Source organism: Dinoponera quadriceps, unplaced genomic scaffold, assembly GCF_001313825.1.
Source record: "Dinoponera quadriceps isolate SergipeBrazil2010 unplaced genomic scaffold, ASM131382v1 scaffold5144, whole genome shotgun sequence".
In the NCBI taxonomy this organism is placed as follows: Eukaryota; Metazoa; Arthropoda; class Insecta; order Hymenoptera; family Formicidae; genus Dinoponera; species Dinoponera quadriceps.
Window position 1 is genome coordinate 967,130 of NW_014560308.1, and position 24,325 is coordinate 991,454.

Here is a 24,325-nt window from a genome sequence, read left to right on the forward strand (position 1 = left end):
CGAAATGCGCGCGGAAAAATGTCGCGTCCCACTTGGCTTTACCGCAGGTATCGCAAGATCCTGCAACAGGATGCGGGTGGCGTAATAGAATCACGTGTGCAACGTGTGAATCGTACTTTGCTATTTAGCTGAATTTACGGTGTCACTTTTCGGTATCATCTGCAAAATTAATTTTCTCCATTATTTCGCTTCATTGTGCATAATTTATTTCTCTGTAATATATCACCTTGCACTGCTCAAAAGGAACACAATATAATGCTCTGGCATTAAACCGTTCTTCCTGCGTACAACATAATTGATTTGTCGAGGAAGGAAGTAGCCTTCCATGACGCTTTACTGCCCCGTTCATTAAGATTCGTGCGTCTACCGGAGACGTGCACGCTTTGGCACACGCCGCACTTTCGGCTTTTATGCGCTCGTAACGACCCACGGATCACATTCCGACAAAGTTTTACGGCGTGTCCGGCTAACGGCGGACGTCACAAGTACGTCCGCCGCATGGATGTGTATGTAAACCTCGAACGAAAATTGAAACAAACCGACGAACGCCCCGTGTCTACCCTCCCGCGCGATCTTGGTCATCCTTCCTCGGAGAGGAAGCAAAGCAAAGAAGTGCCGAGAGAACCAACTTGCAAAATATATAATTGCCTTCGTTAAATCGCAATTAGACGGGACGAGCTACTTGCTGTTCGCATCGAGAGGCAAATCAGTGCTAATGAATCTTTAGAAGATCTCCACGCGCTGACGACGACTATCCGGCACTTCCGGATAATTTCAATGATCGCGTATAGCGACGACGCCAAATTGAGCTCGGCCGCTAAAATGGCAGCGCCGAGACGGCCGGTGCTGGCCTTTGCTGGCAATCATTAACGGCAGTTTACATGATAAACTCGCGACAAGGTTCGAAGCAGCGACTTGTATTTACCCAGCCGTCAATGCAACGCTCGTATCATTAGCATAGTCTTTGTACGTCTATAAGGACCGGAGGCACTCCTGGCTTATTGCAAAGTGCCAAAGGTGGTTTCAACACCGGCGTTTCACCATTATCGAACATTTCGTGAGAGAGTCACTCGACCCTCGCCCCGTCTCTCGTCCACTCTGTTTTTGTCGATCCCGGCCGGTCGCTCTCAGCTCCTCTTCGATCTCTCCTTCGCATTCACACCGGCATTTGCATCGTGATACAACGCTTGACACATATCTACACTCAAGACTAGCTTGTACGTATCTTACATCCGAATTTTGTCCACCGCCGCGCCGAACATCGGCCGACGACGTAACACCTCGTCTCCATCTTTCGAGGCAATCGCCGCCAGCGCCGCGAATCGAGTCTCATTCCCATACGCGTGTTCACCTGATTCTCTTCCTTCTGTAAACGCGACGGGGCATACCGCTGACTCGAGGAGAATGCTCTCGTCACAATAGCGATTAACGCTACACGACGCGCGACTTACGGACTCGGGCCGAGCGCGATGTGATTTTTTTCCACCCGTGGAAAGGCAAACATCGTGGAGCGCATGACAAACGGCAACTATCGAGTGCCTGTTAGAGATAGTAAGGAGCAATGAAAGGTCCTCCAGTATGCCGGCACAATGAGCGGCCGCGGCCGAGTGGCTCGCACGGGAGGCCCCCGCGCGGCTGTTTAGACAGTGAATGCTTCGTGTGTTATGATTGACGTGTATAAATATTTGGTTAGTCGCCTTGCCGTTTCGTACGTGTGGCGCACGCTGCGTAAATCGTGCGTACAGTTATGCGTGCGCCGCTCTCGTACGCTCGCTCGTTCGCTCGCAGGACACTCTTCTCCTACGCTCCTTGACACGGCAAATTAATGACGACTCGCTCGTTACGCGCTACTCCGTGAGATTTCACAGATGGCCGCGAGTGTTATCCGACGGATCGGAGCGGAATCGGTCGTTGCGAGGGGCACTGCCGTGAGGGCGTCGTAAATTTTTTTAATACACTCCGCGCGAGTCTGGCGAGTGAAGCCGCGATTGAAGTGGAAGAGGTGAGGGATGAGCGACGGTTTCCGTAAAGTATCCCACCGGTGTCCCGTTGCGACACCTGTCCTCGGCCTGTCGCTGGTAACGCGCTTGCGTCGCCGTAGGAACGAGTGGAATGTTAATTGGGTACGAAGATGCTTTCTTTTTGTACATATACATGTATATATATATTCCTTATAGTTTGATTGTCGGCGAAACGTTGACAAATGTCGACGATTTTACATTACGTAGATACATTACGTAGACTCGCGTTGATCGCTTTGGTACTCTCTTCTCCGCCCTTCCGTCTTCCCTTTCGTTCCACTGATATCCTGTTTATCGAGACACACAGGCCGGCCAAAAGAGACTATTAGAAGACAACGCCCCGGCGGCGAGATACACCCACGGCTCATTAAATCAATCGCGCGAAAACCACGCGGCTAGACTCACCTCCTCCTCCTCCTATACGCGTCCGGCCACAATTCGTAATATGTTATTTCCAAATTGTTTTAAATTACATGCTGCACCACCATGCGATAATAGGAGAAGGCGTCCATTCGACAATATCTTCTTGCAAAGTGTCCGCACACAAAGTCTGTTTCTCCCCGGAGCATCGAGCGCGGCGCCGAATCGAAGTGAGTGGCCTATGCTAATATACCGTATACGCAAACATTGCGGTCGTCCTTCTTCTTCTCGCTGCGTTATTCCACCGGAGATTTCGAAGATACGACGAACAAAGCAAGCTGTAATTTCCCCACGCGAATGATCGGAAGATCCTTCTGACCGGATCTTATTAGAATTTACATTAAAGCCGTTCTCCGAGTTCGGAGTGCGAGTTAGGCGTTTGGATTCTTACATGCGTAAACGACTCATTTATCCTTACACAGAGAAAAAGGTCTCTTCAGATTTAGTATTTCTGTTTATCTGACCAAAATTTGTTTCACAGAAGCAACATATACGAAATTTGTTTGAGTAAAAAGTTTTCTCGTCTCATTCAAAAAAACTCTATTATTTAACAGAAAGAACGTTGTTATTCGAAATAATATCTTTCAACCAAATCAAGTATCATTTGGTTACAAGAAATATATGGAATGAAACAAATAATTATATAATAATTTCCTCACAAGAAAATTATCTTTCGTTTCAAACAAATTTCCTATTTAAGATAAATATGCATATTCGTCGAAAACGTCTAACAATCATCGTACTTATTAATCGAAACATTAGTTTCTTCGGAGCATGCCAATGATGAAATTTATTTGCACTGCAATAAAATCGATTAAATTCGAAGAAATCTTGCTCCCAGTGTAATAAGATCCCGAGTTTACGAGCTCATTATTAAACACATTAGGGACCGATGCGTAGCGCTGTGAGGCCGCGCGGACGACAGCGTTACGCTTCGTTTCGGGTTGGTCTGTCGCCAACCGTCGGTTTTAGCTCTTCTCGCGTATTACCAGCGAGGCATGAAATTCTCTCCTACTGTGCAGCATCGCTGACCACTAACAGCGCATGCGCGCACGTGGGTGATTCAGTGAAAGACACTGGTCGCGGCGCGGCTTTGAAATCGATACACAAACCACGATCGATGGCCCTACTGGAAATCGGATACCGAGTCGATACCTGAGCGTGTCGGCTGAACAAACGTCGAGAATCATTTTTACAGCCGCGGTCATTGCGACTCGACGATTCGGGATAACTTCGCCGTTAGCGTAATCTCGCTGTCGCGAGATTTATCACCGCTGAAATATCCCCACGTACATTTCACGCGCCGGCTGTTTCGGTCCGTATACAACCGACAATTTCGCGCGACGACTCCAAGACCCCTCACTTCTCACGTTCGTGCACAGGTGTGATAAATAATGGTGTAATATCACGAACGACGTACTTTCGAGTTTAAACGCTTTTAAGGTTCCACTACTCGACGACGCGCCAACGGCGACGCAATATTAATCGGACGGGAAAAATGCGCTCGCCAAAAATGCCGATCCGGTGTCTTCATCGCGCGGCAGCATCCGGCATTCGCGCAAATCGGCGGCCTCGTCGCCGACGCGCCTCCGTTCGCGCTCACGTAGCGGCATGGAGGTTGCATCCCGTTTAACGCAGCGTTAAGAGGATTATTTATTGGAGGCACCTCGGCGCCGGTGTAGGACGATTAGCATAGTAATGCCCGCAGCGCGGCTGGCCCGCCGTGCGCGTCTATCTGCGCGTGTGCGTGCGCTGCTAATCTGCCATTATTAAATTATCGGTGCAGCGCGCGGCACCGCTGCACCGATGATTATCATTTATCAATATCACGAGCGTACTACGTCGCGATCGTCGTCGTCCAGATCGGGCGTATCCGTACGTCGGCACGTAATGTTATGTAGATAACGTTGGTATGCGCGACGTCGATCGGTGATAGGGATGTTGCTCCCCCCTCCCCCCTCTCTCTCTCTCTCTTTCCTGCCATCAAGTGCCTGCCAATGCCGCTTTTGCGTCGGAATTACCGTCCGACCCCGAATGGGATCCCCGTGTCTCACGAATTAATCATTAATCCCGAAAAATTCCACTTCATCATGACGATCTCAATTTTTGTATTACCACACGGGGAAAAGTAATTGGTTAAATTAAGTAATTAAATTGAGAACGAGCCGAATGCGTCTTGGTCAAAGATGTCTGGTTTTTATGAACCCAATTTCATTCTTAGAGCGAAAAATGCCTTTTTTCTTCTACAGAAACTCGTTCAGTTCGTTCGATCGTCACGTTAACCCGCAAGTAGACACGTGACTTTTTTGAGGAATAAAACACCGTGTATAAACATGCTGTTTATACACGGAAAAAAGATTAGCCGGAGGTAACTGAATTAGTTATAACATGCGGACACCTGAAATTTTAGCAGCGTAAGTAATTTTAAGTCAGCCGTGACATTAAACTCTTTTGCTGCAGCGGCAAACGTACTATGTCATTCACGATAATACCAACCAATAATACCAGCCAATCTCTCTTCTCCGCGCATTGTTTCCAAACCTATCACTTCGATAGTCAGTCGATAGAGCGTATCCGTTTCGTGTAATTCTTTTAGCCAGCAGCAACGCGTTTTCACTCAAGATTATACGTTTTCTACCGCGAGTCCGCGTCATACCCGGCACGGTGGCGTTTCGAGTGGCACTTCGGGTATTACCACAGAAAGATTCCGTCGCGTCTCTCACCCGCGTCTCACCGCGAGTCTCTACGCGTCTAAACAGCGAGGATGATCGCCGAAAGTCAGTCGTGGGAAAACGCGACAAAGACGTCCAACCGCGATGTGCCGCGGGACGAAAGAAATGGAAGAGGAACGGACTAAGGACGACCCGCGCTGTAATCTCGAAAGTTTATCGACGTGACGTGGGGACCGGGAGGAAAACGTGAAATCTATGGCTCTATCGACGGCCCGTGCTTGTACGCCTGCATGTGCTATCTCGATAATATGCTAATAACGCGACGGGGGGTACTTTACGATCGTTACATCGTGCTGGATATCGTAATTATTGTTTCGCCGCTTGCGCTCGTACACGGCACAATGCGACGCCGTGAATGCGCGCATGCATCACCGATCGTTGCATCGATCGTAAGCTGGCTCGTGCGTACCGTAATTGCGAGTATCCTTAAGCACTTTGCCACGCAACGAGCATACGTCGTAGGGATATATCAACGGATATCTCGCTACCGTTAACGCATTAAACACCGAGGGACTTCAAATTAATGCCGCAATTGAATTTCCAATCTCGCGAGTTGATTATCATGCAATTTCTGATTTCACAAGTTGCAGTTTCCTAATCTTCGCAAAGTCTCAACTCGAAATCCCGTGTACCGGTAATATATTCTAAAGACGAGTGCAGATTTTCAGCAAATGCCTTCGAGTGATCTTCTTCAAACGATATTGCATCAGCGCGACTTATGCGACTCCCTGAATACACTTGATTCTCTGTATTGTAAACTAACGAGACGTGTCAATATATTTAGTATAGGTCGCCTGTGATCTGCATAGCATTTAACTTGTCAATATACGTGAGAGCAAATCGCGCTCGAGACGCTCGTTCCCATTCGCTTCGATAGGAAGGGAACTCGGAGAGACAGATGAAATATATCGCGCGTGAATTCGAGCGCGAGTCGCGCAACTCGACTTAGAATTAGGACTTACCGCGACGAGGGTGCTGAGAACTTCAATTCGCATAGTAGCTGGCCAGGCCAGCAAGGAGGCCGTCGTGATTTGGTGGATCGATCCGCTTATATCGATCCCTTCGGTTACCGATTTCCTCGGCTGTCGACGTCACTCGACCTTAAACGCACCTGGCCGATAATGGCTCTTCTCTCCCGGCTCCACGCCGATTTCTCGTGATCCGCCGTGCCGAACCGGCGATGACATGGCTACCGCGCCGATCTGTCGACAAGCGTCACATATATTACTGGAGCGTTATTACTTTCGCCGCGAAACGCGACGTAATAATCGTCGAATCATCGCCTCGTCCGAACTGTTATCGGCGATCGACCGATTATTTTCACCTCGCGATTGTATCATGCACTATCGGCACGCACATTTGTCGCACTCTCGATCACGGCGATTGATTCGATCGCTCGTTTCTGAATTGTTCAGATAGATTTCGATAGGTTTCGCCGTTGTTTAGAGACACATGCGGCTACCTTTGTCTAATGAGATAAAAAATCGTCGTCATTACGTCCAATTATTCTCGGCCTCAATTATACTCTTTTTATGGTTTTAACTGCACGAAGAAAATATTGTGAAAATCACCAGAAAATCTTGTAACGCTGGACCATACCGGAATTATGAAATTATGTTGTGTTGTAACCTTTAGCGGTGTGTACAATGAAGTGCGTCACTAAAGGTTACGTCACAGTTTCAGTTATAATTCCGATACGGTTCAACATTACAAAATTTTACGGTAATATTTACTATAATATTTTCCCCGCGTACGAAAATGGCAGCAATATGCGCGCAATGTTCTCACCACTAACACTGTCAACAACACCCACTAGAAAAATAATTCTCCTGACTACAATTCTTTTGCTATGACAATTATAGTTACAAATACCAGGTATTTTTCTCTCAGTACGAACCAAAGACCTTAGCTGCGTTCGGTATTGAGCGAAGCGACTCGCGAAAACGCATCAACTGCGAATACCGGACACGCGCGATACTTTAATCGTTCGCCGGCCTATTTTTCTTATTACGATTTCGATCTATCGTGCATTCTCACCTTTCACGCAGTTCCCCGCGCGCGTGCGAATTTATGCACTAAAGCAGCTCGTCACGCCAAACCAGTTCCGAGCGGACGATTAACATCCGATCCTAAAGTCGCGAAGTCCTTGTATAATCCGCTCCTCCGGGGCGCTCGATTCCTCGATAAATCATCGGTCTCCGCAAAAATCGCGAGCCGCAACTGACAGCGAATCGCTCGGAAATACGACGACGCGCTCGCCACGACACTTCGTGACTGACTGGATCCGATATTTAACATTTGCCGATAAAAGCAACGCGAGAGCGAAATGTTTCGCGTAAAGGAGCTACGAGTATAAGATGTTTCGTCATTCGAACCCGACGATGCTGCGAATCGATAACTTATCTCGTGCACGTTCGCCGCGACGATTACGTGTTCCTGTCTACGACGTGTTATTGACCTACCGGATGAAGCGCGCTCGAGGCAAATATCACCTGCGCGAGAGAAGCTACCTTTTCTTTCCCTTGGTCTTCCCCCTTTGTACGACTGTTTGTCGTGCCTCGCTCTCGTCTTGTCTTACCGCGCGCTTGGACTGCTCGCCGAACTGTCACGCCGCTGATCAAATTAACGCGCGATTAACCGCGTAGCGAGAGTCCTCATCGCCTAAATCATTGTCCGATTGCTGCCGAGTCGTCGCGGGGACCGCGACTGTCCATAAACGCGAGGCGCCATGCGCAGCAGCATGGCGGTATCAACATCGCGGCGCTCCTGGCATCATTCGTTATGTGAGTTAATGACTCCCGAGAAATCATCGATTGGTCCCCGTCTGGAAGTCGCGACGCCTCTCACACGGTGGAAACACGCCTTCTCACGCACCGTAATGGACGGGACTTCACGCGTGCGCGCGCGCGCGCGCTCGCCGAGCGAGCGAAACACGGCTGCATCGATAGCCGGCGACGAGAGCAGCGAGGGAAAGCCGATCGTGGGGCTCTCGACGGGTCGTCCCGAGATCAGGCAAGGTGACTCGGCTAGAAACGCGCCCCGTCTCGCCGTGCAACTCGTGTTTCTTCGCGAATTCATTCCAAGCTCGAAATGCCGAAGGTCGGGGCTGCGCGTCTCCGAGACGGGCCCGACGACCTGATGACGTTACGGTGTTCCACAGCGAAGAGCGATCGATGCGACCGGCGTTGTCATGAATCACCGGCGTCCTCCTTCCGTCGGCTGATCATCGGAATACCGGCGCCCGCCGGTGCTCGATCGCTTTCAGTAGGCAGCCCACGGATCGATGGAAACGGTAATCATAAGCGGATTAGGGTTATAATTTCGGATTATCGCCGCGACGTGAGGACGTAATACTGCGCGTGGTGGTAAGTGTCACCGTGGTTGAGTCACGTGGAATCCCATCGTCGATAAGCGGCTCGCCAGGCCGCTGCTCGGCGAAACCGCGTCCTGTGTTCCTTATCATGGTGCTTTTCACATGCGATAATCGGAGGTGACGCCGACAATATCCTATGTCGTCATCGAATCGCGCATTATCGCGGTCTATCTGTATCGGTGATACGTGGAATTCGGGTCGACCCGCATTCCGGCGCGTCGCAATCTGCGCGTACCTGCGCGCGTGTACGCACCGGCGCACGTGCGGTCGGCCGAACCCGCAGTCGACGATAACCGAACGGATTTAGCCGCTATTGCGCGCGCGCTACCGCGACTATTGCACTATCGCCGACGAGAAACGCACCGCGCGAGCTCGTAGATTTACGACCGATCGCTGTCACCGGAACGCTATCGCCAGATACGCTTCGGTTGACCGGGCGTGGACACTTTATGCGCAGATTAGGACAGCATTTTCGAAGCTGTGACTTGGGCGCGCCAGAGAGAGAGAGAGAGAGACGGTTCGTTAAATCCGTTATTAAAATCCTATCGGATCGCTGATGGATAATAATTTAGCGGCGAGAATAGGCGGTATAATTAAAAAGGCTGCAACATCACCAAGCGCCACCGACCATCGAAATACCACGCGATCCTCGAGGAGAACAGCCGAAACTTTCCCCTGAAGTATAATCTTATAATTGTCCGAGTCCAGATAAATCTTCGACCAGTCACGTCACGCAAACCCACCGTAATACTCGTCCCGTGGTAATGCCGATAATCGCATTGCCGGGACAATTCGTTCGATTGATCTCTAAGAGGGAGCCGCTGGGATAACTCAGGATGATCAGTGCCACGCGACGAACGAGAACAGTGGCCGGTAGAAACAGGAAGTGAATTTTTCATAGAAAGCGTGACCGATCCGACCATCGCGTTGTCCACCCACGTGAGGGGACACAGCGACAACTTTCTCTTCCCTCGCGCTCACCCTTTCCTTTATTTCGTTCGTTCGTTCGCGGGCACGCGCGTTCGTCGTACGGATCGTGTGCCCGAGTCGAAATTTTCATGCTATTCTGACGCTCTTAAGAACAGTTTGCGGCTTATAGACTAATAAAAATCTACTCTGACGATATCGATACTTTTCAACTTCTCCTTGGAACCTTTAGTTCCACAGATTGAATTTTAACGCTACCCTTCATCGTCCTGTTTTAACGCTAAAACAGCGAAAACGGAAATTTAAGACATCATCGGGGTCAAAGTAGGGGTTGTTACATTATTAGAATTGAAATTGAGCTTATTTTACTACCTTAGTCCCTTCTATGTTGTAGAATTGAAGATTTAACGTAGGGCCGAAATTTCGACTCGGGTGTAGTTTCGACCGGTCAAGTAAGTAAACCCCGCCGTGCCGGATTACAATGCGCGATCCTCGTCGGTCGATTCCCGCCGAGGAGGACGACGGCGACGACGCCCCGTGCGTATCCCGATGCCGCAGATAAGCAGTCAATCGGCCTGCTCGCGGAGCGTACGAACGAGAGGAAGGCTTGTAGTTTAATTACGGCATCGTTTACGAGTAATGAACGAGACGCAGTCTCGCCCGGTGACTTGCGATCCCGGTAATTTCGCCTGCATGAGTGTTCCCGATGATTTATTGCTCGTTATCCGCGCGGGACTACCGCGGTGTAAGCCGTTGTTAAAGCATTACATACCACCGAGCGGAACGAATCGCGATATTGTACCCTTAGTCGATAGTTAAACACGAGTAAACCCGTATAATGGGTGCAGATGCTTCCTCCTTTTTTTTTTTTACTCTCCGATCCCCGATCGATTACGAAAGCGATAAGCGATACGGCGCCGGTAATGACGTAATCCTATATAGAATCGTTCACGGCACGATTCTATATAGGATGACGCTACCTGTGGAATCCGACCGACGCGATAAGCGCGAGACATAACTCGCTTTTTTTTCTTTTCACGAAGTGACTGCAACGTCGGGAATTTCGCGCGGACGGACGCGCGCGCGCGTGACGTGACGCGCCGTCGGAACTTCGTATCGCTAAATCGCCGCCGTAACATCGATAAGTACATAGAAGTACATTGGAAGCTCATTGGCATTTCGCAGAGGCGGTGCCGACGCGATTTACGTTGAGTCACTTATCGGCGGCGCCTACATCGCGATAAAAACATAACCGGCGTCAAGAATGCGTTGAGTCTGGTCCGAGCCGCTAAGCCGGCGCCTTCGATCTCGCGCGCCTGTCATTAGTTTATTACCATTAACTTTCGCGGTGTAATTACTACGTCGAGCCCTTGGCTGCTGCAAGAACGAGAATGCCGATTGGCGAGCGGCCGATCGGCGCGAACCGACTCGATAAAAAATCACTCGCATTTTCGATCATACGGCCGACACGGCTGTATATTTTCCAGCTCGCGATCGACCCAAAATACCCGAGCGGCTCGAAAAACGCCCAAAGTTCGAATTTTTCTGCTGCATTTTTGGCTGCATTATTGACTTTACGAAGATATCCTTTCGAGGGATGATTCTCTATACTTTTATTTACATATTATATAAAGCCCATTACGAAAGAAAAACTAATTTTTGACGCTGTTATTACTGCTTCCGTGAAGCTTATGACGAGATTTACGAAAGCAGTAATAACGGGGTTACATATCAACTTTTTATAAGTTTTTCGTAATAGGCTTCGTGTAGTATGTAAATAAAAGTACGAGGAATCATCTCTCAGAATCGCTTTCATAAAGTCAATAATGTGGTAATGGTAAGCGGCAGAGAAATTCAAACACTGGACGTTTCTCGAGCCGCTTGGGTGCACGTAGCCCTTTAACGGAAATCCGACGAGAGAATCTGGCACGACACGCGTACGTTCTCGACTACAACTCGGGGGTATCTCGGGCGATATGTCGCGCGTCGCGATATATTCTCCTTACGAGCGCTCCCTTGACGTTACCATTCTTTCCGCCCACGTGACGACGCGCCTTAACGAATCCACGATCTCTAATTTACGCCGACAGTCGCAATAAAGCCGAGAGTAAATAAGGAAATGCCGAGGCGCGCGCGCTCTCTCGTTAAAGCGGGATTCTCGGCGTTGACTTCGCGCCGGCCTTTTTCCGAGCGCAGAAGAACGTCGTCGCGCGCGATCTTCTCGATTTTCTTGCGAGCGACAACCTGCAATCTCACTCCGCTGGAATCCACGAGCGCAGACGACAGGCTGCCAGTAACACGCCCGCCTCCTTTTTTCCCGGGGGAATTTTCCTGCACTCATTGTACAGCTTCATTAACGCGATGTTAATAAAGAGGGATTCGCGCGGCTGAAGGTGTTTAACTGCTTCGAGACGTAATCGGACGGCCGGGGACGATGCGCGTTAACGACTGGCCGGATGGACTGTGCGTGTTGAAGAAATTTCATAACTGGTTAGGACATACGACGGAGATATCGCGCTGAGACCCGTCTAATTTATTGACCGCGGGGGACCTTTTTGCTCGCGCACCGCGTCGATTTGGTGTAATTTACATGAGATAACGATTAACGCGCGAGTTCGAGAGACCGAACGACGAGAGATGAAGGTTGAGAGCTCGATTTGCGGTAAGTACAGGCTGGCGATGCACAAAACGTTTGCATCCTCGTTCTCAGTGCCGATTCGTGCCCGGTGTAGATAGATTCAAGCTTTAAGGTCTTTGAAGTGTTAATTGACATTCTCTTTGAAAATAATAACGCGACAACGTAACTTCTCACCTGTGCAATGCCCCGAAATTGTCATACTAAATCTAAATTCTCGGAGTGACAACCATTACAATTGGATGAAAATATAAAATAAATGTGTCATTTGACTTAAAGATATTTATTGTTTTGAGAGAAATCAAACAATCCTGTTTGTCGAATGAAACTTTCGTCTGTTTGCTCCACTCCAGAAGACATTTGTTTCAACTAAGGGAATTTGATTAAATCCAGAGAAATCTTTTTCTCTGCAATATATCGAGTGTATCTTGAAGCTCAGAGGGGAAAATCTTGATATGAGACCATTTCCTCACGCGCGTTATTCCCTCGGGGATATCACAGGAAAGAGAGAAAAAGAGAAGCGACATCACTCCCGCTTTGTAAATTACGCCGTAACACGTGGATCGTTCTCTCGCCGCGACCCGAGGAAGTCGTCCCATTACCCGACATGCGCCGACTTCTTTTACTGCGTGCCTCTAGTCGGAGAAACGACGGCGGGTACCCCACGGTTTTACTGTCCCGCCTCGATCTTTCCCGGTGATTCTCGCAGCCGTATCTGTTAATTGGAAAAATCCGTCGCTATCGCGACGCAAGGGCCGCGTGGGCACAAGTTACGTCCGAGCAGGCACTAATAAGGCACGCATTATCGACGTATCTTGTAACGGTCGTCCACCCGTGTCACGTAGGAACACGGGCGAACGAGAACGCGAACGGTAAACCGCCTGCGATATTGTTTAATACATTCTTCGATAATTTTATAACGGATCGCGCCCGGCCCGACATGATACGCGCATGCACCTGTCCGCACTCGGGAATATCGGAGAAAAATCCGGCGAATGGCGACTGGCCCGGAGAGTTTATCTAACATGCGTTACGCGTGTATATGATATAGCCTGGGAAACTGAGGCTAGCTCGCCACCACTCGTATCTGCATGCCGATAATAAAATATCGCGATATTCTGCGCGATCGGTTTTATTATCAGCTTGCGACTTCCGCCGTGCGCGAGTGTATTAAAGCGAATTATCAATCGGTCTGTGCAAAATTTATTTCGCGACGCGGGAGATCGCGGAAGATATTCGCAGAGCCGAGTCCCGGCTTTATTATCGAGCATGCAAAAGGGACGAGTGCACGAGGATTCGCGTTATGTACAGTCCCTATTCACATTATTAGACGCACCTTAACTTTTTACAGTTCACTGACTTCCGAGGACCACCTTGATGATACGACTTGTCTATCGACCGAAAATGTGTTAAGGAACCATTATTCTATAAATTTATTATTTTTTATAACGTCATTTCATTTGGCTGTTACAGTGACTTTGAACAAGTATGAATCCGCGCCAGTTGCATTGTTGATAATAACGAGAACAGAGCTTTGAGTGTGTGTCAATTGCAATTTAATTTAATTTTGGTTTATTTCTAACTTGAATCTTCAAATTCCTTACTTACCGAACAGAGAAATAAATTGTGGTGTGAAAAATGTTAATACCGTTTACAAAAATTGTGAGTAAAACAAGTGATTTGACACCTCGGAAGGTTGCAGAGGTAAAAGTGCTGATCGACACGGAAAATAATTCTAATCGAGCAAACATAAAATGTGTCTAATAACATGGCCAGGGACTGTATATACGTCTCGGTGTTGCGTGAAATACAAAACTTATCTGGGGAATGTAAACTGCAATTTTTTAAAACATATACATTCACTGTCATTGGTCGTGATACGATATCGTATCCTAAGTACGGACGAGCGCGCGCTGTTTAGACCGTAGGGGTCAAATGTCCGATCGTCAAATCGACCGTATAAGAAGTAGTAGTGGTAGGTGGCGGTTTGACAACTACCGGGTGTAAACGCCCACACAGCAGGGGCTGTAAAGTGAGACTAACGCGACCGGAGCTAATCGTCAAATCCGTTAAGCGCTTATCACTCGTGACTTACATACACCTAGCGATGCTCGGGCGTGCTTTTCCGCGAGGCGATCTGCGCCTATCGCGCAATTTATAAATACGTTGAGCGGATCGTCGCGTAAATCCAACGCTGATTTCGTATAATCTCGATTTCGCGATGTATACGGGAAACCACGGCTCCGTCGGCAGAATTTTAATTCGATCGCCGAGCCCCGTCGCCAAATTCGATTAACATAACTGCGCACATCGCAATCACGGTGAGCTGGCGGTTTAACGGACGACTTCTCGTATCTCAGTTTGATGGTGAATAATTAATAACGATCCAAATCGATCTCTCTCTCTCTCTCTCTCTCGTGTGTCCTTTAAAAGTCGAAGTTCATTTTCACGGAGGCTCACAGATAAATCCGAAGCCGCAGATAGCTTTCGGAACCGGCTCTATGATATTAAGCGCGACGAGAATCGACGGATATTCCATCGGTCGAAAAAATTTTATTCAGAATGAGACGAGGCTCATTCATGATATCATTTGTGAATGGCCCTCGAGGAACTGGCCTGAGGTATCACCGGGTGAAGCCCGGCCGAGAGGACTGGTTCCCGGGACCAGTCGCCAATTAAAGCGACACCGCCGACAAAGCCGATGCTCCGTATTTATTACGTATTAAGCAATTGTGGATTTTTTTCCGCGAAAACCTGAAATTCATGTTTCCGCGACGCGCTCGGTGCGCAGACGCGGCGGCCTTGGTGATCGCGAGCGATTGTGGGGACGATGGATGTACTCTTTGCCGTACTCTCTTGATTCAAGAACCCCGTTTCCAGCATTCATTCAAACGCATCTTCATCTTATTCAAACGAGGAATTTGTCGATGAACCCGTCGTTAGACTCGTTCTCGGGCGACACTCGTTTCAGCTGTGAAACACTGAAACATCGCTAGCGACTTCTGCGGTAAAGTCGACGGCACAATTTCTAGCATAATTCCGCAACGTCATATGTCGCTCGAGCATCATTCATCCGATAATCTCCAAGTCTAAGTCCAAGTCTAAACAAGCGACCTGCCTTCGCGCGTGAATTAGTCACTCGCTCGAGAGCCGTTCTCCAGATACATCACGGGCCCGACGACGTGACGAATGCGAAACTCGCCGCGGGTGGATGCATGCCGTGCAAAAGAGGCGCCTACGTCTTGCGTGCACGAGGAGAGTAACGCGAGCGCTCGCTGCCGCGTTAATGTCTTACTCCCACGAGGGAGCGACACGGTGAATAAGCAAATGGATTGCCTTCATTATCACGATATATGCGGCGCCGTGACCGCAGCGGCTGACATCTAGGTAGACGCGGCGGATACAATCCGAGAACGCACCGGCGATTATGATAGGACAATGACGAGCGATCGGAGTATTATAAATTAATCAGCATGCGTTACACAATGCACGTTACTTGACAATAATAATAATACCGACAGCTTCTCTATGTCGTTACACACACACACATACATACATACACACTCGTTTCTACTCTCTAAAGCGCAATCAGTGTATTACCACTGGAAAGCAAACAATAGTCACTGGTGATCGCAGTTATAAATATAGCGCTTCAAATCGGTGAAATTTCGTTGGAAAAGTCTGTTAATGGCGACGACTGCTTCCGTCAAAGAAATCTGATTGCAGAAACAGTGAAGAATATTATTTATCACATGTCTCTTATTATTTTAATAATTCTTAAGGTATCAGCGATTTTATCTGAAATATTCCTAATTATGTCTAATTAATTTAACTTATATTTGTGAAAAACGTGCTTATGATGATGGGACTCGAAATCTCCCCCTCTCTCTCTCTCTCTCTCTCTCTCATGTACATATATTTTTATTAGGGGACGCGTAACAGATTTGCAGTAAATCTTTCACTAGCTAAAATCAAGTGAAGTATTGGAGAAAAGAGCTAAGTGCAAGAGTTTGCACTTAAAAATGAGTGAATATACTCACTGATTATCGGTAGAATATCGTTACGTTCATTCAATCAGTGGCATTTTCACTGATTCGAGAAGAATACCGAAATATATTTTCAGCGACTCGATCATCCTCCGTGAAATTCCCATTTTTGCCAGGCGCCGATACGTCATCGCGTTTAGATAGGACAGCGGTGTTCACCGGTTCGCGAGGAAAAATCGCGCCTGAGAGCCGATAGATAAGAGCCCACGTGTATAGACACGGCGGACGAGTTTATTGCCGCTCCACCAATGAGCGCGCGGCAGAACCGGGAGCGGATTGAGTCGCCGGTCGGACGCATCTAAACTGCATGAATTTATTGCACTTTTATCGCGAGATACTCTCGATGAATCGCCGCATCGACGCGCCGCCGGGCGCACCAGCGAAGTCTCGTTACGGGCAGCTCTCGTCCATTATTCGCGCACCGAAACTGCACGCGGATCGAAGAACGCGCATAAGTGTCCGACGGGCGACAAATAGGGTGCGGCTAATTGCTACGGGCTCTCTGCGTCGTAAACATTTCTTTCTTTTTGCGCTACCGCGTTTCTCGCGTTAAAACGCTCACGCTTCGCGCTAACTCTCACGCGTCTCTAGTCGCCACCTTCGATCGGCGAGCGCAGCATCCGTGTTTTACGACTCGGCACTCTCGGCTGCTCTTAAATAAATCAATTTTAGGGTCCACGCTCCGATCCGTTACGGAGGCGGCCGCGTCTGAAATGTATTTTTGGTGCGCGCTCTCTTAAGGGCGTCTTTAGGCTCGTAAATAAGGAGAAGGTGAACACTGGTAAGCATAATTGCAGGATCTTCTTGCGTAATACGCATTTCCATAATGTTTTCACGCATTCCTGTTTCCTCGCCGTTTATAAGCGACTTTATCGCCCGACGCGCGTACAAGTCAAGCCGTGCGACAAAGTAAGAACATTTAGCATGCTTAAATATGCTTTCCTCTCTCTCTCTTTCTCTCTCTCTCTCTCTCCTTTTTTCTTCTCGCGAATAAATTAAGATATTTCGCGGAAGTCGTAAAGAATCTCGTGTGAGATCGCAGCGTGAGGTAAAAATTAACGTTCGGAATTAACGATACCGCAGCGCACCGTACAATCTTGTAAATTTCTCGCGAGCACGAAAAGAGAGAGAAAGAGAGAGAGAGAGAGAACTTCGCCGCAATCAACGTCCGTTGTTTTATCGTGACTACGATGATTCATCCGCGCCTCCATAACGCCGAGAGCACTCGGTGCACATTACGTGTGGGGTGTCTTAACCGCGGCACCTCATCGAGACGAGAACGGAGTGCTCTCCCTCTCTCACTCTCCCTCTCCGGCGTGATTTAGCGCCGACTGCGTAAATCTTCGCGAACCGCGAAACCGTGCGAGAACGGTCTCGCAGGCGACCGCAGCGACATATTTACAGTCGCGTAAATGTTTTTTCGGCGTTTTGCGCGAACGCCGCGCCGCGAGTCGGGCTTAATAGCGCGTGACGCGAGAGATCGGCGTCCCTCTCGCATTTGGGAGGTCGATCATTTACGGTATACCCGTTCATGTTTTATTAATTTCGACTCGAACAAGAAAGCGATTTGATTAAATAAGTCGTACTGTTAGTGGCACGAATGGGAGTACTTCACCGAACGCAGTGTGCGTGCGTGCATGCGTGTGTGTGTGTGTATGCGTTGACAGTTTTTTTTTTGCCGCTTTTAGCGCCTATGGCGCGATCGAGATGGATTTCCGGACATGGTTCCCCGATCGTGATCGTAAAATTCAACGAAAACGACATTTTCGTTCTTGCTTATCTTGCGACGCAATTTTATCGCATAATGAGCCTCGCTTGGTTTAAGAACTGCAATTAAGAACTTATTTAATCACATATAATTTCCATATAAATTGTCTCGATACAGCGTTGCTTTGGCCTGTTCGATTGGATAATTGGCGATCGCTTTATATCGAAGGATGTGTGCATATCGTAGTACGTTGACGATACACTTTCTTGTTAACTGGCAGACGCGCTTTCACGAGCGCGCCTGTGATTGTCCTCGAACGCGCCTCGCTGTCGCCTCCATTAACTTCTGCACTTTTCGCCCTTTTGGTCTCTTTTCGAGAGAGCGTAACTCGGCCCGTCGCGTTGCTGGTGGCCGAGTTTCCAAGTGTCGTTAACCTTGAATCCGGACTTAACGGCCGCATTTATGCTAATATGTTTCAGCGGCGATCGAAGAGGGCACACGCGAGAAGTCGAATGCGCCGGAATGCGGTGTTCGTGCACCTTGTGTCTCATGAGACCACCGTGAATCGACGATAACTGTTAAATTTTTCACGTTTTTAACTTAGTGTTACGCTCCGTCATGCAAAATCTCGTCAGCAAGAAATCTCCTGACAGGATTTTTGGACAAAGAACTCGAAGAACTTCTTTCTCAGTTTCGTTGATATCTCCTCCCTCCCTCTTTCTTTCTTTCTCGAGGTGCGTGTGGCTTTTACTTAAACTCGCAAGAGCGCAACATTGTTGCAGATAAACCTAGCTACGTGTCACACGTCATCCGGCCACGAAACCGTACGAGGCGCACAGGAAGAGAGCAATAGTAAAAGCCGCCAGAAACGCGCCATAAACCATTAGAGCCCGCGGATTGTTTGGAATACCGGAGCTGCTGTCGTAAAAATCGCGCTTGTATCAGCACGTAAATCGCTCCTCTTGCATCACCTTTCGATAAGCGGATACTATCGCTGTGAAAAACTGTTGTTTGCAAAGAAGAGAGAGCATTTTCGGGACATTCGATAATAACTTGATGATTCCTTAGATATCGATATCGTCGTGATATCTCGGGAAATATTGTCACTTGTATATACTGAATTGATTTTAAAGCTCATCGTGTTCTTTTTGCTTGTAAACGTCTCGAGCATGGGAGAGAGATCTCTACGAGTCGGGAATGAGTCTCATTTACATCACTATAGTCGCATCGATGTCAACGTCTCGGTAAACTTCAAAGGCAAATAGAGGCTGTACATTTCGGCTATATCCCGAGGCGACGTTTTATCTTTCTCTCGTTGTTACCCGATTCCGAGCCCACCGTTTGGTAGTCGGTTCTCATAATGCTACTATCGATACACGAATACCGCGTTGTGCGGCCGAAGCCTTGACGGAGTGTCTCGATTTGAATGACAATTGATATTGAGCGAGTGACGTGGCAACAATGTTTAAAATTACAATCACGCTAATAAGACAATTGTTGCCGTTGTTTCGCGTTGTTAAGTAGCAGCTATCGATCATCCGTCGCTTTTGCGAATCGCTGACGAATCTCCTGCTCGTCGTGCCGCACGTTCGGCATCGGGACTTAACTTTATTCCGCCGTGAACACGTATCGGGATAAGAGAGGGAACGTGACTAATGCTTATGCAAATCTCATTCGGCGCCCCGGACGGCGAAATGGCGAGACGACCATCCAGCTATCCCACTATCGTGTCGAATCTCCCGCGGGAAACATAATCGCGCGAGATCCGAGCATCAACGGGGTGACAGCCGCCGCTGTGCTGCTCGATGGAAGATAGATCGCGCGCGGAAGGTGAGAGAGAGAGAGAGAGATATATTGAGATGAACAATGGTGGGAGAAGCACACACGCGAAGTGCAGAATGATGAATACTCGCGCGGTTCGCGACGGACAGCGTTTCGCGTGTTTATCTTGTAAGAATGACCCGCTTGACAGATCGACGAACCAATAAATTACAATCTATGTGATATAGTCGTCGAAAGGCCAGATCGACGGCGGACAGTTATTCCTACCGACATTATCACTCGCCACACCTTATTTTAACGCTTCGACTTGAAAAATTACCGTTCAATTTTTTTCAACCCGCGAAACTCGACATTTCTCCTTCCAGTAATTTTGTCGGGACGTCCCTCTCAACGATCGATCCGTCTAGTCTTCAGAAACTTGACGTCGTCGTTCATTCGATCGGCCGAAAGAGCCAAGCCCTTCGGCGCTTTAACGGGAATAGGGAAACCTCATTCATTTCCGATACTTTCGAGGTTTATAAGCCGGGCTCGAGCGCTTTCGACCTATGTAAATTCGACCGTGTAACGTGACTTATTTAAGCCGCATGATTGCGCAATAAACATTCCCTGTTTGCAACTTTTTGCGGGGAATCGTAAAGGTAAGCCGAGGTGCAAGATCAGCCTCTTAATTGGTCGCTTTTACGAGCGAAATAATAATCCGCCGCGATAATTAATACATTCGAAGTACTGGCGACCCGGCTTGGGGCGTAAATCAACGCTCTAATTGGCCGCGAGTAAGAGAGATGCGGACGCGTGTATATTAATATTTCCCGAAACGATCGGAGTTGGCGGTGCTGGCGCTAGAGGGATAAAATATATCCCGAGTAAAATCGACGTCGCGCCGACACGTCGATTCGCGTCGTTCGGTTCGTTAGTGCGCCTAATCGCGGGGCCAGCCGGCCACACGCAGTAGCGTAATTGGGCGAGCGTGTCTCGCACATTGTTCGCGAACACCGGTCGAACATTATAATAGGAACGCGCTCATGCATAATTAACGAGAATGCGTACAAACTTATCGCCCGGCCGTCGTGGCCCGATAGTCGGGACATGCATCTCTCCGGCGAGAGGATTTTTAATTTCGGATGCAAATTGCGCGTGCTCCGGCCGGTCGCCGCGTGGATGCCGCGGCAGAAGCAATTAAATTACAATTTCATGGCCTAACGCCCCGTAAAGCGACACGGCGCGACTTCGAGGAGACGTTGTTTTATCACTCCACTTCGGGACTCCTCTCTCTTTCTCTCTATCGTCGGATTGCATCACCGTGGCGGTGCTCTTAATCCCATTACGAATAAGTAATGGGCTTCGCGTACGCGCTCGCGTCGGGCGAGCGTAAAAATGTTGTGTCAGATCCTATCTCGTCGCTTGTCGTTCGGTAATTTACCGTGCATCGAGCGTAAACGCGGACTCTCGTCCCGGAGGTCGTGCTCCTTTTTACGCCTAATTCGAGCCACGTCTAATCACGACGGCTTCCGAGACGCGACGTCTCCCATCTCCGAGATACTCCTACACGTCGTACAACGAGAGAGATGCGAGATCAGACGGCGGCAATCAGACGGCTGCGAGATTCCCGCTCGTATTTTTATTACAGAAATAACAAGAAGGCGGCGCCGACGACTTTGCACGCACAGATAGCAATCGGAAATCGATACCAGAAGGACGATCGTGTGCGTATATATCAGGTGACCCCCGTAATTACGTCGAATGTACGCGGCGCCAGCGGCTTTGCGAACGGGATTAAAGGAGCGCACGCGTGTTGCTCGCAATCGTCCTCCTGTGTATCATTGTATACACCAAGTGTAATCAATCGAGTGCTCGTGTATGTGTTTGTGTGCGTGTACGTGAGAGAGAAAGAGAGAGAGAGAGAAAAGCACTGATTTAAGTCGAAGGGTATGTCCTATAAGAACTATAAGTAAATATTTATATAAGTAAGGAAAAAGAATAATACACAATATTAAATAGTAAAATGAAAAGAAAAAAAGATAAATTAGATCGAGATGAAGATAAAGTATCGAAAGTGAAAAAAAAACTAAAAATTATTCAGATTTCTGGAAATTACAATAGATAATTTTGAACGAAAAATGAAAATTTTTAGAAAAGTCGACCTAATATAAGTGTACAATAAAAAGAAAGTTTATATTTAGAGGAAAGAGAAAGTTTATATATAGAAATTGATATGGAATGGAATACTGAATAAAATAATGAATAAGATAGAAAAGAATACTGGCACATTCTTATTGAGATACGGAGGTTAAGAAGTATTTATGCAGACACCTGGAGACCACAAAAGAGAGAGAGAGAGACAGCCCAATCGAGATTTAATTATCGAATATCAAAGATCACAAATGAAACCGGACTTTTCCTTCGCCGAGTGTGTAATGCGTTCGCCGTTTCGGCCATTCCTCCGATCTGAAATCCGCGTCAGCAACGGAGTCTCGCGATTACGCCGACGAAGATCTCGAGCTCGCGCCGCTCACGTCTCGTCTCTTCGTTTCGTCGGAGATTGTAGCGCCTAAACGAGCGCGAACGAACGCACGTCGCCGCGCGATCAGACATTCGCACGACGGAAAAGTAACAAGAAGAAGAAAAATCTGCCGAGCCGCGCCGGCTTGCGTGCGAAATCGCTCGAGGCCGCCGATCGCGACCGCTCGAAAAAGCGCGCGCCCTTGACTGAGCGACTTACGACCCACGTGATTCATGCCAGGGGACATTCCTCATTGAACGGATTCATGCCGGGGTACTCTCCTCGCGGCGGCGGCAGTCGTGGTCAACGACGTCGTGAGTAACAGCCGTTAGGTGTTTCGCGAGATGATTAAACCGGCATCATCGGCCGCCCTCTCATTATCCCTACCTGCTCGTTCCTGGTGCGTCTCTCACCTCCGCCTCCTTTTGCTCTCTCCCTCGCGCTCTCCCTCTTCCCTTTCCTCGACCTCCCGCTTGCATAAATGCATAAAGCAGGGTGAAAACATGCGAGGATGCGTAACGGCGTAACGTCATTACGCAGTAAAGGGACTGCAAATTTGCGAGAGGCCACGACGGCATACCAACCAGTCGCGGACGTAAAAGCTCCCCCGTTCGGGTACCGTAAAGACCGTAATCTCTCTCTTCCTCGACGTTGCGTCGAGGAGGATGCGCGCAGACGTACAAAATGCGGTCTCGGGATTAACGTAAACGGCGCTTGGTGGGTATCGTCGTAGGCGACGGTAAATCACGTTGCGACAATTTGCGGACTCAAGGAAATGCGTTCGATCTGATCTCGCTTACGGTGCACCGATACTCGCGATATCGCGCGTTTACGCGACGGTTTATCTAAATGCGATCTTTTGTCCGGTGGTTTTGATCCAACGATCCGACGCAATGATTCGATGGAAAAATATGGCCGGTAATTTATGGTGGCTCGCGCGGATGAAATACGACGGGGCCGCGGCGAGAGACTACGGTGAAGAGTTAATACCAGTCGCGCGAGTTGTGAGCTGGGCGTTTCGCTGATAGTGTTTCGCAAAATACTCATAGCAGGGCAGCGCCGAGCCGGTGAATATTATGAAGCGATTAAGTCGATTCGCGCGGGCGCTTGTATAGCAATCGTAATCGCCGGTCGGATAAAATTTCAGCGGTAAATTCCTTTGGCGCGCTCCACGTCGCGCCACGACGGAATAATTGAATCTCGGCTATAAATGACTCGGAATACCCTGTCCGAACTGGTTAACGTGAATGGCCACCGTCGGGCTCGATTAAAGTCTACCTCTAAATCTCCCTTCGAGATGCATCATCCCGCCGGATTTACATTATTTCTGCATCGTCAACGTTCGAGAAGCAAAACTCAACTCGGCAGCAAAGCCCCCCGAACAATATCGTTGCACGAAAAATCGATAAAAACTGATCATATTCCCGGATGGAAATTTTAGTATTACGTTAAGTCTTCAGAAGTCTTCTATTTTGCTCCTTTGGTGCTACAAATGGAAAGTCATTTTCGTTTTTTCACATTGAAGACTCAATGTAGAATCAAAGGTTTAACATAGGATCAAAATTTCGACTCGGATACACACTTAACCGCGTGTCACGCTCCGTTTGGTTATCTCGGACATCGCGAACAATTCCGCTCTCGATCATGCGCGCAAAGTCGCCGAGGAGGAACGACAATTCTCGCAAGATACTCGGGCGAAGTGCAAGTGAGATCGGCACGCGCTATAAAGGATTAAAACAGACAGAAGGGCCTTTTTGATATACGATCTGCGCTTTTATGCACTCTCGAGCGTGTCATTCTGACGGTCGCATTAGCGCGAAGTCGAGATGCCATCGCTACCGGCCGGCCGCCGCGATTCACGACAAAGTTAGTCAAAGCTCACGTGTAGAGCCAGCCACCGGTTGACAAATCGGCGGTCGGCCGACCTGACAGCTAACACCCATTGGCCGTTTTACAGTGATAAATCGCGTCGGTACATCAGGAGCCTCTACGAGGTGCCGCGCGTGCATTAGCGACCGGGCCGCCAGCGCCGCGCGTTATTTCTGCGTCGTGTCTCCTCTCCTCCGAATTGATTTCGCGCCTTTTTATCACGGCGATTTGTTATTTCGGCGTAACGAGACTCCCCGTAAAAACGCGTCCCTAAGCGATCGCGATTCCACTCGGGAATTATCGACGCTTCTT

The 24,325-nt window shown here is 48.6% G+C and overlaps 1 protein-coding gene across 1 annotated transcript in view; it reads right to left on the reverse strand.

Annotated features, from left to right (window-relative positions):
- The window catches only part of LOC106750701, a 35,044-nt gene that overhangs the window by 9,545 nt on the left and 1,174 nt on the right, over positions 1 to 24,325 (reverse strand). Inside the window, exon 2 of the mRNA XM_014631202.1 lies at positions 6,136 to 6,375. Coding sequence (XP_014486688.1) covers positions 6,136 to 6,168 — 33 coding nt within the window. The 5' untranslated portion in view covers positions 6,169 to 6,375. The remainder of the gene's footprint in view (positions 1 to 6,135; positions 6,376 to 24,325) is intronic.